Source organism: Anguilla anguilla, chromosome 4 (genome assembly GCF_013347855.1).
Source record: "Anguilla anguilla isolate fAngAng1 chromosome 4, fAngAng1.pri, whole genome shotgun sequence".
Taxonomy (NCBI): Eukaryota; Metazoa; Chordata; class Actinopteri; order Anguilliformes; family Anguillidae; genus Anguilla; species Anguilla anguilla.
In genome coordinates, this window is record NC_049204.1 from 53812145 (window position 1) to 53829655 (window position 17511).

Consider the following 17511-nt stretch of genomic DNA (forward strand, 5'->3'; position numbering starts at 1 on the left):
TAGCATGCGCTTGTGTCATAATGTGTTTGTTATGGTTTATCAATGGCACATCAATTTACAAATGCAAATCAGTCCTGTAATCACGTCTTTGCTAATAAATGAATAAAGTCCACTTGATGAATCCATGCTTCAGCTTGTCAACACAGTTTTAATGAAGCAAATTGAAAGTGGCGCAAATATTTATGGGCTTGAATATGAAAGAAAATAGTCAAAGATCAATGCTGTCGGAGTTCACAAGTACTGGTTTGTGATACAGCTTGTATGAATCATGTGTTTTCGCTTGTGAATCACAGGTGAAAATTTTCTGGTTAGCTGAAATAATCAATGAAGTCCAATACCTGCCCCAGCAGATGGTGGGCTGTTTGGTTGGGTTAGTGAATTCAGCAATGATTGTATTATAACTATTCCTTCAAATGTCAACAACAATTTTTTATGTTGTTTTTAAATATGATTGATGACTTATACAATAAAACTCTAACTGTTAACTTGAATAGAGTTGAAGAGTAAAATACTGTATACTCAATCTGAGTGGTGCTCAATGTAGTTTAAATTAAGAGTCAACAAAACAGTGCCCTGAATTCTCTCCACCAGTTCTGTACAACACCCAACTCCAATGCAATATATGCTGCTGGCTGTTAATGCCAGCTGAAAGTGTGTTCATTTTAACAGCATCACAGTTCACACTCATTTCATTCTTTTCTTATTTAGACACCAAGTGGAACCTAGTCATTTTCAGGGACTGCTCACTTCAGTCTTGTACTTGCCCAAAAAATTTGGTTTTTGGGTAGCTTAGGAAACAGACTTGTGATAAAAGTCATTAGTTAGCTATTCAAGTAAATCAAATGATTACATTTGGGCATTTGGTTTTTAAACAAGCTTTAATAAAAAATACTTTATTTGTGCATGGCATAGGGGAAGTACAGTAATAAAAGCTGCCATACCATACATAATCCATTGAGGGATGTGCTATCTGAAGACTTTGTGAGGCACTGAAGTTAATTATTATATTTTTGCCACATGTCCAATTTAATTATTCACTCTATGTTTTAAACTCCGCATAGTTGTAGTTGCCTATATTTCATCCCCAAGCTGGCATATGTACATTATAAGTTCTTCGGAAGGCTCAGAAGGCTTTCAGCCTCTATACAATGTAGCAGGACTACAAAATTAGAAACAGGAACGACCAATCCTGTCCCTGTCAACTTAGAACATGGCTGTTGAGCTTGTATTAAAACCAGGGTCATTCTTGCAGTGAGGAAATTAAATATGAATTGACCTGAAAACTGCAATAAATAATTTTATAATTTCCCCAGGAAGCAAGTAAATGTAAGATAACAGGAAGCCTTCATTAAGAAAGTAAATAAATAAAAAATCACAATGTCTTGGTAGCTTAATGTAATGCTAAGCAGAACATTTTGACCAGAAAGTGTAAATTGCTATATTTTTTTTAAATAAAATGCTACGGTTGCTGCACACCACAGTAATTGCTCTTGCCATTTGCCATAACAGTGCAATGCTGTTCACCCAAGTGTAATTGATTGTGTCAATGGTCTGGACTGCCAGATCTACAGAAATGGTATAATTATAGGGATTCTGCAGTAATAACAAAGAACCTAGTTACCATGACCTTGGTTTTATACTTTCAGTGGAACATTTGTTGAAAAAAATCACCCTTTTTATACCTAATGATGTTGAAGATATGCATCATGCTGCTTTTTATTTAAATCACATTTCTGCCATGTACCCTACTGTTAAAACCAGCTAAGGCATAATGCTTCTTTTATCCAAGGGCAGGAAGCTCTTGGTTCGCCTGGGATGTGAGATTTAATGGATTTGCATTGCCTACTCATGTAATGAGTAAAAAGTTCTCCTTGATTTGTCTCTGTACAAACTTTTGCTTCACATTTCAACTGCAAGGCGGTCAGTGGTTGCAATACCTTCGAGAAGGCATTGCAGCTAAAACGTGCAACCACGTGAAACTGCCATCAATTATAACCGATATTTTTGTTAATAGTGAAGTTGGTGACTTCTTTGGTTGTGATTCATTTGTCAGACAGTGATAGATCAAAAGAATCTTGGCTCGGGTGCCCCTGTTTTATGTGATAGTATTAATTTTATCTTTTATGTGACATTATTAATTTTCTTGGCAGTGGCTCCCATCCTCCATTGGAAACGACTCCTGCATATTCTATGGTCTGCGACGCAACCCTGGCCCCGGAGAGACCCATGGTCTGCTGCTTTTTGTCATTACTCAGCACTTAATTGACCATTTAGAACAGTTGATTACACAGCAAACTCTCCTCACGTTGCTTTTTGGGCCTGAACTGGTTGCTGACTGCAGGCTGAAAACAAAAACCCAGCAGAGCCTGTGGCACTCCAGGACCAGGGATGCACACCCTTAATCTGTAATCTACTTTTGCTGATTTTCGGGACCAAAAGCAGCAAAGCTCTAGGTTGCAAAATAAATACCCTTGCAATTATTAGAATAATTAGACCCATGAGTTTTTACTGACTTGTTTTCTAACCCATAACTCCATTCTTTAACACAAAGTGGTCGATATAGGACTCTCTAAAGCTGCTTGTTAAGCAATCAACACACTGCACTACCTTAATAATGTAAATTAATCATTCAATTACCACAGGGGTCTCTTATCTGAGAAGAGCTCGTTTGAGTTAAGCTTTTGTTCTAGCCCAGAACTACGACTCTGATTCAACTAATGAACTAATCATGGTCTTCAATCAAGACCTTGATTATGTGAATCAGGTGTTTTAATGCTTGGGTAGAACAAAAACCCACACCAACACAGCTCTTTTCAGATAAGATTGGACACCCATGGTTAAGAAACTTGCACAACCATGCCAACAAGCTCTTCAGCCTGTCCTTAATTTTATAATTGGTCATTTTCCTCTGGCTGCATACCACTGATTGCTGCAATTAGAGTCCCTACAGTGATGAAGAAAAAAACCAAATGCATTACATGGGGAGGTGGGTCGTGCTGTCTATACATTCTCACTGAACTTGTATGCAATTAGATGACAAAAGCTGAAGCCACTTGTCTCTACACTGTTTGCATCACTTTATTGTGGCCTATATTAGGTGCCTTACAAAGCTGATATGAGAATAATTTCCACTTTCTCAGTCAATACATACACATATGCATGCACACACACACATGCAGTTATATTCCAGTTAATTTGGAGTATATGGTAAATGGACTGCATTTATATAGCGCTTTTATCCAAAGCGCTTTACAATTGATGCCTCACATTCACCAGAGCAATTAGGGGGTTAGGTGTCTTGCTCAGGGACACTTCGACATGCCCAGGGCAGGGGATCGAACCGGCAACCCTCCGACTTCCAGACAACCGCTCTTACCTCCTGAGCTATGTCGCCCGCTATGTTGAGTATATGTTCTCCTGCTTCCAGATAACAGAATTTGTTTGCAGATCCTGAGCTGAAACTACTGTATCTGTATCTGTGCCTCCATAAGCTTTGTGGTCATGTTTGAATCAGTGTGGTTATCCAGCACATAACCACTACAACACTACAAAGGCATCGACGAAAATCAAAGCATAATGGAGTGTCTGAATATAAAGGTTTTGTATGCGGATAAGGGGGAAGCCCAGTATTTCATATGAATCCCCAGGGGCCGTCAATATGCATTTAAGCTAAATTGTAGCATGTCAGGGGAGGGGAGTTGGTCTGACTGTGCCCACCCCCTGGCAGGATGCATGTTAGTGCATCGCCCCTGTCACCACCACATGGCTAATCTTCTGTCCGCATTTTAAGGCAACATTATTACTTTTTATTGCCCATAATAGCTGCATTATATAACTGTCACTTTCTATTCCCGCGGCTGGAATCAGAGAATAAACAGGCAGAGCAGAAAAGGCCCCATGTCTGGTCCCCTGCCTTCAATCAGACACATCCGCCTCACTCAATGTGCTGCCTGGTTCAGAATGCAGACTTCTCCCCCTCCCATGCGGACAGCCCTTTCACTCTCTATCGCTGTCTTCCACTCTCCTTCTCTCTCACTCACAAACACACACACACACACACACGATATAACCATAACACCTTACAAAGCTGAACTTTCTCAAAACATTAGTATAAGGGTAAAAGCTGGTCCCTTAAGTCTGTCACTATGGTGTTGCACAGTTTTTTGTAGGCCAAAGCAAATTAGCCATTTGGCCCAGCAGGCACCACAAGGTCCAGGGTTCAGGTGAGTAGACCTGGTGAGTGTTCTTAGAGGTTTAATTAAAGGAAGGGTGGTACTAGAGCTGGGCTACAACAAACTAGTTTATTGTGGTTTTTGTGTTTGTTTTTTTTTGTGCTGGGTGTGTAGGGAGTGGACGGATGTTTCTGTTGAGTATTTTTTTATTTTTAATTAATGAATGGATGATCTGTCTTGTGATTTGATTCCGTTTTGTTTTATTTATTTTCGTATTTTATTCTCTTTTTCTCTCTCGCTCTCTCTGTGGCAGTTCAGGACTGTAGATACACTGTTGAGTCTGCATAACTATGTTGAAATCCCCAAATCTTTGAATACACATTTGAACAGTACAGTAGCTTTTTGCATTGTTCTGACTGAAAATCTCACAAGGGTGATTTGCCACCATGGACTAAAATTGAACCCTGACCATAAACGTGCTGACTGGCCAGCAGCCCCTCAAGGCAGTGCATAATTGTCCATAGCATCTCCTTGGATGAGAAGATTTTAGTTGGCTGGTTTGTCCCCATCTCATGGCACAGGTCCCCTGCTTGACTGGGCACCAGCAGCCTGGCTGCCCCAGCTGCGTGTGACGTGCGTTTCTCTGCAGCAGCTGCGCAGCACAGCACAGCCGGCGGACTGCAGTTGTGAAAAAGAAGCAGTGGGTGGCAGCGAACACTTCAGAGCAGACCCATGCTTATTCCTGCCCAGAATTAATGGAGGTTATTGTAATGGTTGGATAGTCCTACAAATATGACAGGGCATCCCACATAAGAATACCACAAAAAATGCGGGATAAAAATTGGTTTAAAAATAGTCCTCACTGCCCCCTTGCCGTTGGCTATATGTAAAACACCAACATATTCCAGCAGCCTTGGTTGAGAAAATTTTCTGTATTACCTTTCTTCCTATGCCTCAGTGGATCTGACGGAGATTGTTGAGGACATAATCCAATTAAACTGGAAAAGTCAAATTAACAGCACCATCCCTGACATCTACATCACTGAAACAAGAATGTGTAGGAAAACCCCATGGATTGGAGGGGCATTTTATATTAGCACCAGCGCTAATATCGTCCTTAGATGGTCAACTAATCAGCGCTTATGCGGACTGGGTCGCGCCGTGATTTTATTTTGTGTCACGTGCCAAGTGTGTGAATGGATTTGACATGCAATAGATGGCCCTCTTGAAGGGGGAGTTGTAGAGGCACTTTGTATTCAGCACAGATTTCTTTATAGGAACGAGCTGGAGATTATCATTTGCAGATTTGGGTTTTGATCCTTCTGCTAATTTAAAACACCTTTGAAGATGACTGTCTCCTAATTACGCCAGTGAAGAAGCTAGTGAAGCCATTAATTGTTTTAACTTTGGAGCTTTAATTAGGGCTTCGCTCAGACAGTGACAAGAAGGAAGATAAATAAAAGAACTTTGCAGCTTAATGCTAATCTTTTTGTGTACTTTTTTGCGGAACTTAACATAACATTGATTCTGACTCTGCTTTGTAGTTTCAGAACAGATATTTTAGAAGGAATGTTTCCCATATTGATCTTTTATGGTGCTTAGAATATGATATGAATCCTGATTTGTGGACCAGCTGTGCATGAATAATATTAAACCTTTGCATTTTATTTTGACACTTGTAAGTGTTTTAAGGCAACCATATCCACTTGATATTCATTGTTCACTGAGGTTTGTTCCAACACAGATCTTAGCTATCTCATTTTAGCCATTGTTTGTAATAGAACTTGAATCTGCTCTTGTTCCAGCTCCTAAACAGCAGCAGATTGAACGTCATCTTTAAAGATTGAAGTCATACAGATTCCCTTTAGACAAGTACAGTCAGCGATCGATGAGAACTCTAAAATTTAGGATGAAATGTACACAAACACTGATTCTGACACTGGTGACTTTCTGACACATTAGGCATAATGAAACCTCATGAAGATCAGTAAAGATATAATATTACTCAAATGTATAATTGCACATATTCACATGGGATGGTGTCTTTATCATTTCCAGACGTCATCATCAATGATTTGTCCCCCATCCCCCCACCCCCCAGCGTGCTCGGTAACTGTTTTTAAAATGGGCATTTCTCTGGTGTCCTTCTAAGTGTAGGGCATTCATTTATTATTGGAGAGAGTTCAAGCATGAGTTTTAATATGAATGTGATCTGTAGACAATGATCTTTTATATAAATTAAATACAGTATTTTATAGGACTGCAGCACCTGCAAGACAAATATTTTTGATAATGGAATGAATGCAATAACTCTTTTGTTGAAAAAGCTGCTAACTTGCATTTCGTTTTTGTTAATGTGCAGTAGTCATAATTTTAACACATTTTTTCTTCCATTATTGTCTTCTATCCTACTGTCTTCTTCTATTGTCTTCTGTGGTTATTGGAAGGAATGACAGTACCTGTTTTATTACCTCACTGCAACCAGGTTTTTTTTATTGCATCTTTTGTTGGGTATATTTTTTGGATGATTCTTTTTGAAATCCTGATAACTGTAATCTTCGCATACAGGCAGAGAATAACCGAATGATTTAAATGTCACCTAAAATTGTGGTTTATCGAAGACACGTCTTAAAATGTGTTTCTTAAAATGGGTTCCAATTTATGTTTTTTTGTATAAGGTGTTGGAATGTTAACTACAGGTGTAATTAACAGGGTGCATGAAGGAACTGAACAAACTGGCCTTTCAAAGCTTAGTTACATGCAAGCTTTTTAATCAAATACATTCCCTTGATTTTATTGGATTAAAGTTTCCTCTATGGTGCCTTTTGAGCAATGTGTTTTTTAGTAGGGCGCCTGCAATCTTTCAAAGTCAGTGTTTTGCTGAAATGAAAAGTGCATTTCTTTAAGAGTGTTAAAGCATAATATATCCAATCATCTGTTGCCAGAGTGGGCATGGCATCTTGTCTTTCCAGAACAATCTCAAAACATTCAGCCAGCCTGAGCCCTCAGTGAAACCCCCACCCCCCCTCCCTCTTCAAATTAAACAGCACTTCTGGTTCCTATTCACAATATGCAGTCAGTTGTGCTTCAGTTCTAGCACACTGTCTTTATGTATTGCTTGGTTTAAAAAGACATGGGTTCTTTATTTTCGTGACAACATAGGCACACTCGCACCTGGGCATGGGTGTGATTGCTTGTTTCATCTCCTGCAAAGGGAAAAATTGCCGCCTGTGCCAGGTTTGGTAGTTTTGTGGTCTGCAGTAAACCTGTTTGCATCAACATGGGTTGGGCGTCACAATAGGGTGCATGTCAATAGAAACGTTTAGCGCTGTGCAGGTTTGATGGCCAGTAGTACATTTGCATTTTAAACCAACCCAGTCCAGGTTTAAATTCAAATCCTGGGTCATGGTGCTATTTTGCTGGCATAATGAATGTGTTGTCCATATGAACAATGAATACATAACACAGATGGGAGAAATATTTTGTTTGTTTCCATTTGACTGTTTAATATGCAAGCTGTGTTTAGTTATGCAGTCACAATCAATGTGAGCTATTTGAATGAGAGATACGTGGGAGACCGGCTCTGCACCTGTCAAATTGTGTGTGATACTCATTTGTTAAATGCATGTAGGTGCGCTCGTTCTTGTTAGCTTTTTGCTGTCACTGCAGTCAAAAGTACACCCTCTGAGGCAGTAACTGGAAGCTTCATTTACAGGTGGTTGTTAGGCAACAGTGGCTACTTACTCCATGCATTCAGCCCAGAACACACTGACAACTTCCTTTTATTGTGTGTTTGACAGGGCTAGGTTAATGACTGACCGAACCTTTGGAGTGTAAAAAATGCATTTCCGATGTCTATGTCATTCAGGTTGTACATGACAATGCAGCCCTCATAAAGTCTGGATGATGCCTATGTACCCTTGTCCAAGCTACTCTACCTGAATTGCTTCAGTATATATCTAGCTGTGTAAACATATGTAAAAAATACAAAAGCTGTGTACAAATGGATGAAAACAAGAAGGAAGCTGGGACTGGTTGGCATTGGAGCTGTTTCTGTACTGCGTGTGCATTCTTATCAAGAGCATGTCTGAAATTAATTAGAAATTAATCTGGAATTAATTAGACATGTTGAAGTGGTGGGTTTGTTTTTGTTTGTTTTAAATAGTGGCATTAGACAAAATTTGACACCAAAGAAACAAGCGCTGGCATATAAATGGAAAATTATTTTTCTTTGAGGGGAGGGGGGTTGAGAATATGAAAATCGAACCTATTCAGTCTCAACTTTGTTTTGTAGAATGCTCATAATGCTTGCTCTTCAGCCATGACAAAATTATCAGTTGGTTGTGGCAATAACCACACTGTTTTTAAAGAGAAAGAAATGGGGAAATCTGATTGGCAGTTATGAAACCAAACCCCCATCCCTCCCACACTTTATTCCTGTCAAACCAGCCTCTCTTACAGCTGCGCAGTAGTTGCACTAGAGCCTGGTGTCGTGAAATTACCGAAATTGAGTTGGACACGCCCTAATCCGGCTTCCGTTCTGGCTAGCGTTTCACAATTGTGCCTTGACTGTTAAATAGGCCCCATGGTGTAAAGGTTTAATAAACGACTAAGTCCAAATTTGCATGGCTGGAAAATGAAATTACTCATTGCACTGAAATGCATTGTTTAAAAATATGTGCTTAAGAATTTATTTTTTTCCCCATCAGATTTTTTATGCAAAGGCTGGCTGTATGTGGCAGGATGTGCAAATGTGGACACAAGAAGCACTATAAACCATGCAATGTGTATTGAAACACTTTCTAAAGTAGATTGTCCAATTAAATTGCATCACATGCATACACACGCACACGCGCGGATACACACACATACACATTTAGGCTTATATTACAGAAAAGGAGGTGTCATTCAACTAGAGAAGTTAATTGATTGGCAGGGGACCAGAGGCTTTATGAGTTTACACCCTCTTAAAGACTCATCGCCATGTCACTTTAGCAAGGAGGAGGGTATGCCTGTCCCTGAGGAGTGACACATTTGAACTACAGAGCATGTGGAACTGCTGATGAGAGAGAGAGAGAGAGAGAGAGAGAGAGAGAGAGAGAGAGAGAGAGAGAGAGAGAGAGAGAGAGAGAGAGAGAGAGAGAGAGAGAGAGAGAGAGATATGCAGACTTTGGATGAACAAACAAACTACCCAGACCCCAGACAGGGACCTGAGGGCAGAATTATACACAAAAAGACAAGATATGCTTGCTTTCACTGGATCTATTTGCTTGGAGGTATCAGATTTTGAGCTCTCCCAATAGCCATTTTGAAGAGCTTGTTGACACATTCGTGCCCAAATGCAGCAATCCAGATGGTCCCCAGTGAACAAGGCTTGCTGAGTTCCAGCAGATGATGTATAAGGCAGTTTAGGTGGAGGCAGTCCAGCGAGAGGAGTGAAACAGATATATCTGGCGAAATGCCGGCAGGCAGCAAGGAAGGCGAGTTATTGTTAATTCACAGACATACGTTATACCACTGGGAGATTTTTTTATTGTGATCGCCTTCATTTCTTTTTAATCTGTAAAGAATAAAATGTCTAAAAAGAACACGGGCATATCAAGTTATAATCGTGCACTAACTCAGAGGAATCTGCTGAATGAACAGTTAATATACTTGAAATGTGATACCATAGTCGCCTGGGATTTTACATCTTTACACAGCAGTACAGTTGACAGATAAGAAAAAAAAGCAATGCAAAGCACTCTTTCATTATAACCCACACGTCAGTATGTAAGACCTATTATCGCATCGGTTGAGCGGCGGCTATGTTTTTCTCCATTGTGAGCTCCACTAAAGCGTGTGCTGTGTTTCCCTGTCTCTCCAGGTGCATGCCCAACCATTGTGAACACGGCGGCAGGTGCGCCCAGACCTGGGACAGCTTCAGCTGCGCGTGTGATGGGACGGGATACACAGGGGCCACGTGTCACACCTGTGAGCGAGGCATTCTTCTTCTTCTTCTTCTTTTTCTTCTTCTTATTATTATTATTGGACTGGATTTCTTTCCAGTGTTTCCAGTGTTGCTAAATCACCACAGGGACATTAAACCCCCATGCAAATTCACCTGTGTGTTCCTTACTGTCTTTCCATCACTTTCCTTTCACCCGCTCAGACATTCCTTTGCCTCACAGAAATCCTTGCATTATATGTTGCATGTTGGATCATTCTGTCATTCCCCGTTGTTATCTCTTCACCACAACTTGGGTAGAGCTCAGGACAAAACTGAAGGTAACGGTCATTGACTGTAACAAGCGCAACCTCCTTGGTTGTTCCATGTAACCTTGTGGCCACACTGCATATAGGGCCTTTGAGTAATGAGGCTATTAAACCTTCTTAAATCTAAGCAAATTTCTTAAAAGAGCATGGGCTTGTTTCATTCTGTTAAAGTAGCTGCCAACTTTTACATGAGCAAGTTCCTAATTTGAAAGTTTTCTTGTTGCTATTCATTAATTAGTATGGAAAATATGGAACATTTGTGCTGTCTTGGAATGTACAGGGTACCAATTTATGCTACCAGACTATCTTTAAGCATCTGCTAGCTGCCTTTTTCTGTGCAAAATAGCAGTATCCAGATCTTAACACCATCTGGGTAACTCTGTAAAGGTTAGCAAAAAAAAAGAACCCGTCAGGGATTCTAGTTTCTTCTATTTACTATTCTGCTGTCTGTGCAAGACAAGGGCCTGCTGTGGAGAGAAAAGCTCATGAAAAGCTTTTGGCCTTGTTTGAAAACATGTATTTTTCATGCATTCAATAGTTCAGTACCCTGTTGTCCTCCAGTACCACATTGCATGCAAATTGCAGTAAAGTAAGGAATTGTGTCGTACTTTTGTCCGGTCTTATACTCATAGGTGTGCCTCACAGAGTTAACTAGTCTAATGTGAAATGCATTTGATTCTTTTTCATCATCGTAGTATGTGGTCTTAAAGACAAAGGGTTTTTCATACTCTTCAAAACATTGCAATTAAATGTTAGTGAACTAAGCACAATAGAGTGCACACTAGCATGTGTCTTCACTTAATAAAGCTCAGTTTGCAACACAAGCACGTTATATATTTGTTTGATAAAATATCAGGTTAAAAAAATTATCAAAAACTTATCAGAATGATCCAAAATGATGGAACTCGGTTCCTTGCTTGTTTTTTTTAATTTAATTTTATTTTTTTGCAGCAGAGTAAGGTCACTCCATTAAAATGTGGCTCTAATTTTTGTAATTGTCATGTTTTGTTTTCTTACCTCCTCTGGTGCAGCTGTTTATGAGCAGTCCTGTGAAGCGTACAAGCACCTCGGCAAAATGTCAGACACCTACTGGATTGACCCGGATGGGAGTGGTCCTCTTGGGCCTTTCAGGGTCAACTGCAACATGACAGGTAAGGGACTGGTAATTAAGCAAATTAATGATGTGCAATATGTGTGTTTTTGCTCGATTCTGGGTTGCCCCTCATTCAGAAGAACTACAATCAGGATTAAGTTTCAGATTATGGGGGCTATCATTACATCATGGACTAGTACTAGCCACCTGGGAGGCTCTCCAGTTTATTATCAGAAGATGCAGTTCATGTTTTTTATTTTATTCAAGACCCAATGAATTCAAACTTTGCACTTAACAAAAGGGCCGTTTCATTTCAAAATACCTGGCTTACTTTTGAGCACATTCTCCTCTCTATTTGGAAGTGAAATCTGGATAATGGTTGGATACTGGGATGGTTACCGGATGATTGTTTAGATTTTTTTGGAATTGTGTGCATAATTCTCTGGCCTTCAGTTGACAAGATGGTGGGGGAAGGGATAAGAGCAATTCTGTTTCTACTTTAACTTTTATTGTTAAAGTAGGCACTTCTGTGATAAGGTAATAAATAGCAAATGGAATGTCAACTGGTTTGTATACGAATATGACAGCCATTTTTGTTACAGATGAAAATCTCATTTTTGTTCTTCATTTAAGTTAGATCTAATATAGTTGTATAATATAAAAACAAATATATTTTTAAAAATTTTATCTGTCAGGAGCCCGTGATCCCTGAGCTTCCCGGGGTTGTGATTTAGTTTATGTGGGAAATAATGCAATAAAAAGAAGTCTCAAAAAGATATTTGCCTTGAGGGCTGAGGAGTCACAGCTATAGAATTTCACTAACTAGTGATACACAGACTATCAAAGCGATGCCAGCAGCACACAAATGAATCAATGCTGGATGGATTTACGGCCCTATTTTCCCAAGAAAGCTATTTCATATTTACATCAGAAAGAGCACCCTATTATCACCCAAAACTCTTAAATCTACACATTCCAGTCTTAAACACATCAATCACAGTCTGCATCATCTAAACCTCAAATTGTCTTTTTGTAAATTAGTATAAAATGCCCTATCAAATAGTTTCTAGCAGGAAAGACCATTAGAGATGGGGCCCTGCTGTGGTACTCGTATTCATTCTATGGAAATGCAGTATGAGCCTGAGTACAGTCCTACTTCCTGGACTTTCATCAGCTTTTCATAGTCAGTGGTGGCATCAACATTCCTGCTCATAAGGAATCCTAAGTCTACCGTAAGACTGGCAAAGCCTGTCAATTTCAAATGAGCATAGTGATTTATTGGGTGTACTGAAGCGTGTAGGGCGTTGCCTGGCAGCACAGAAGGTGAAAGTCAATTCCATACAGCTGGGTGAGACAGTATAGTGACTGATCGATAAGGAACAAGCTCGCAAACCTTGCGTCAGTGTCCACTCGGTCGTGACAGCACCACTTAAAACCCAGGTGTTTCATTTTCACACTGTACTTTTATGAAACACTCTCTTCACTTCACTTCTCACTTTCTGCTCCCCTTATTACTGTCAGCACAGGGGGTCATGCATAGCCACGACCGTAAACAGAAGTCATCAGAAACAGTAAATGAAAATGCAAATAACAGATTAAGCTTTAACCTTGCCCAGTCATATTCACCTGGTTCACTATCTTTTTTATTGAGAAGAAAATAGCCAGCTCAAAGGAAACCAGCTCAATTTAGCAGTAAAGCTGGGTCAGATCTTTTCTCAAGGTAAGTTCAGCCTCCATATTTGAATTAATTTTGTCAGAGGAGGTTAATTAAACAACATGATGACAACATGAATGCAACAAGAATTGAAATAATGCTAAAACAGTTTATTGAAAATGAATATGAATAAACAATTAATGGGAAATAATAAAATAATTATAGAAAAGGAATAAATGACACAGACCAGTAATTTGATTATTTTCGTAAGAGTAAATTATGGAAATGAATTCCATATCACGGTGAATTGTAATATGTTTATGGACTAATGTACTGTTTCGCATCATTACCATTTACAAACAAGGGTTAATTTTTTTTTTACAGGTGAGTGGTAACTAACACTGTGTTACGTGATATGTTAGTTTAGTCATTATCACTATTTAAAATAAGCACAAAGAAAAAACTGGGATTTTTTTTTCTAACCATTTAGCAATTGTGAATGTCAGTACCATTGTGTTCAGTACTCGCTGGCTCCCTTTCGAGTGTTTAAAGGGCAGTTCATCTGCTGGTCGAGTATTTAGCCTCTTTTGTCTTGGAAGACTTTGGGGCTTCAGGTCTGAAGGTATTGAAATTGCCACGGATACGTTCAGGAGTGTACGAGGCGATGCCATCAATATTTCTTCCAGGTGGAGATATCCGACGGGCGTATGCATCTGAGTTACTTATTCAAATGCACCGGCGCACCGCCGGAGACAGACCCCCTTCATATCACAAAGGCAGTCGGTATGGCAGCGGAGCCAGGACTTGGCGCCCATTAATCAAGCAGCGCCGCTGCCGCGTAGCATTGCTCTCACATCACTGAGCGTGCTCGGCTGCCTGCTCGCCACAGCCCGTCAGCTGTGGGTCTGTGCTCGGAATGGGATTTGCTGAGATCGTTCTAACACGACGTGTGTGCCTCCACAATTGCACCGTTTCATCATTCCTTTAGATTTATTTCAGTTCACTTGGAGCTGCACGCATGCGTCTCATGTTTCCGACAATCGCGATGTGTTCTAAAGGACAACTAGTTGTAATCGTAATTAAGAATTAATTAAACATGTCCACGCCGCTTCACAATGGATCATATTTCTAAAGCTATCTCATAACCCAGAATCGCTATCTCAGTTGCATCTTTTCCAGTGTTTTAGGTTTTTTATAATGGCCATACTGTGTGTTTTAAGGTTTACAACTTTATTTTATCATTCAACGCAGCTCACCTTTCCAACATGGGTTTCATACCTCTGTGCACTTCTACCCACTGAAGACATTCATGACTGGAGGGCTTGCTACTCTTCTTTCAAAAGTACTTTATGCATTGGGCATAACAGCACAGTACAGTTGATGTTTCACTGAAGAGTGGATTGAAATAAATGAAACGCTGTACTCAATTGATGCAGTTTTGCAGGTAATGTTGCTTTCGAAGCACAGTAGCTACAACAGTACTATAAAGACAACCAAACAATTGCATGGACATGAATTAATGTAGCAGAAATGACATTAAAATGGCTGTGAGAATTTCCATGGCCTCCTTCAGACGTTACTATTTTATAATTTCCATGTGCCGTTTTGAAAGGTGAGACATCTTCATTAGCAAAGCTACATTTTACCATTTCACATCCCATTGCAGAATACCCTTTGGGTATTAATTAGCTGCATTTTTCAATTATGAGTAATATCAGTGGCTTACTCAATTTCTCCACATTTTTATCGTCTGAAATATGTATTTGCTTAAAATAACTAGCATTTCATTGGGATGATGCTTTAGCTAGTTCTAGCATATAGTTCACAGTAATTCCAATGAACAAAGCCTGTTTTAAGTGTTAAAGCGGGTGTGGTTTAGTCTTTATATCTTCATCCCTTGATTCAGTGAAGGTCCTTGTTATAGGTAAATATTTCATGAGTTTAGAAAAGCATAAACACATCCAAGAATAAATTCATGTAGGTAGCAAAATTACACGGAGCATATAATTCATAATGTAATGCAGTGCAGAGGTACATTAAACCTTGGCTCAATGGAGTGGCACACCCTATGGTCTGGTATCAAATCCTGTCTGTGCCAGTGCTGACTGAGCCACGGTTGTCCCACTCTTACTGTGCCAGAGTGGTTTCTTTGGTTCATCCGGCAACAGCACTCTGCAAATGTTTTTCGTCTGATGAAAAGACTGTGCAGCTCAACCGATGAACTGCAGAGAGAGAAAAAGCTAGCAGCTGGCAGCACATGCTTTGAAGGAGATGTGCTTGTCTGCACTCTTCAGAACTGAGGGGGATGTTGCGGTCACCGCGTCTGTACCTTGTACACGAAAAAAAAAGACTATAAATAGTTAAATAAATACTGAAATACTTTGCTTAAAAAAAGGAAGCTAAACTACAATGCTTAGCCGCTACTGCTAACCTGGCCTTAACTAGGATCATACGTTAAATGTGACTTTTCTTGTGCCTCAGAGGACAAGGTGTGGACGACGGTGATGAACAACCTCCCTCCGCAGACCTCTGTGACTGGCTCCAGCAGGGAGAAGAGGACGGTGCTGCAGCTCAACTACAGCGCCTCCATGGAGCAGGTGTCGGCCATCACTAGCAGCGCGGAGCACTGCGAGCAGCATGTGGCCTACGCCTGCCGAATGTCCCGCCTGCTCAACACCCCCGGTAAGTGTGTCTGTGCGTACGCGCGCACGTTAGCGCAAGTCTGTGTGTTTCTGGCTGCTGTGCGTGTGCGTGTGTGTGTGTGTGTGTGTGACTAAGCTTAGGTGTATACATGCCATGATATACAGATAGATGCAGAGTTATATGTGTACTCAGAGTTTGTTAGGAATGTTCTTAGGCTAATGATGACAAGCCCATTTGCATTGCCTTCATCGGAGGCAGAAGGAGCTAGACAGACTGAAGTACATTCCCAGATTTCTGTTGATGTTGTCAAATGGTCCAGATTGTGCAGTGTGTTTCCAATGTTGACCATGTGGTGTTTCTGTTTTTGTTGGATTGTGCTATTGACTTTCATGCTTGATGTTGTCTGATCAGGAAAGACTGTAGGAGCACTCCGAGATAATTCTCGCCCACATCAACTGCTCCCTTTTATAAACTGAATTGGATCTGTCTCTCATTCACTTCTGCCGCATCTCCTCAGGCTGTGTGGCTTTATTCCCTTTCAGTTCTCTCCTTTACTGTTGAATTTGCTCCCAGCACTTTTCCCCTCCACAAACACAAAGTGCGCAGTACGAACTGTTGATTTTGGGATGAAATCGGTACAGCTTTTGTGATACTAACCTAACTATGAGTATTCCACTCAGCCTCCCTCTAACCTACCTTTAATCCAAAGTCTGAGCAGCCCGTCCCTTCCCTACAGTGCCCGTTTTCATACCGGCTTCCCGTGCTCCAGTCCCAGTCTCATCTCCATTGCGGCATCAAATGTGCCCTCTGAAACAGACCTTCACAAGAAGCCACAGCAGAAAAGTGGGCTGCCGGCTGTTCCTTTCTGCTATGGTTCTAAACGGCTCAGTTTCTGTCCCATAATATTTTCTCTCGCTCTTTTTTGTACTGAGCAATTGTGATCGTGACATTTTTTAAATCCAATAAATCAGTACTGGGGGAAAGAATTGACCATAATGTGGATTGATGTGGGTTGTTAAATATATGTGAAGGGAAACACTGTAGTTAATAATTACACAATTCACAGCATAACCACGGGGTTGACGGGTATCAAAACAGTGCTTGCTATGGGAGACACATTGAGGAATGAATCATGAAAATACGCACATTGTAAATTAATGTGTCTGTTGCATTAAGCTTGGGATTTTATGGTCTTCTCGATCAGCTGTGTTATATTTACAGTATGGGCTGTTTAAGAAGCTAGGAGCAGTAGCGTGGTATAGTGGTTAAAGCAGCAGTACCTATTGCTTATGAGTGGAACACTGTTGTTGTGCCTTTGAGCAAGGTGCTTAACCCGAATTACTTATTAAAAATAACACCTGCTTCATTTGCACTTTAACATAAAATGTATTCTGTGAAAGTCATCATGCACAAGGTTATCTGCCAAGTAAATAATTTGATGATTTCAATAATTTAACTTACCTGGCTCAATCTATACTAACCTGTGGTACTTATAATGAATTAGAGAAGCAAATCCTTCTATCCAAAGTTTATTTTAAATGGAAACCCATTAAATCGTTAATTGTGAAAATGGAGAACCAATTATCAAAAATTTCATTATCTTTTGTTTCCCCGTAATGAGCAGTGGCCATGTTATTTACCTTTTCGCTCTATAGAGCATAACTTTTATAATGCACATATCCTTGGGCGGAGGA

At 40.2% G+C, this 17511-nt stretch overlaps 1 protein-coding gene across 2 annotated transcripts in view; it reads left to right on the top strand.

Annotated features, from left to right (window-relative positions):
* cntnap2a (contactin associated protein 2a) overlaps window positions 1–17511 on the top strand; it is a 311365-nt gene that overhangs the window by 185434 nt on the left and 108420 nt on the right. For both annotated transcript variants that reach the window (XM_035415431.1, XM_035415432.1), the window contains exons 11-13: window positions 10039–10145; window positions 11459–11578; window positions 15656–15856. In XM_035415431.1, coding sequence (XP_035271322.1) covers window positions 10039–10145; window positions 11459–11578; window positions 15656–15856 — 428 coding nt within the window. The remainder of the gene's footprint in view (window positions 1–10038; window positions 10146–11458; window positions 11579–15655; window positions 15857–17511) is intronic.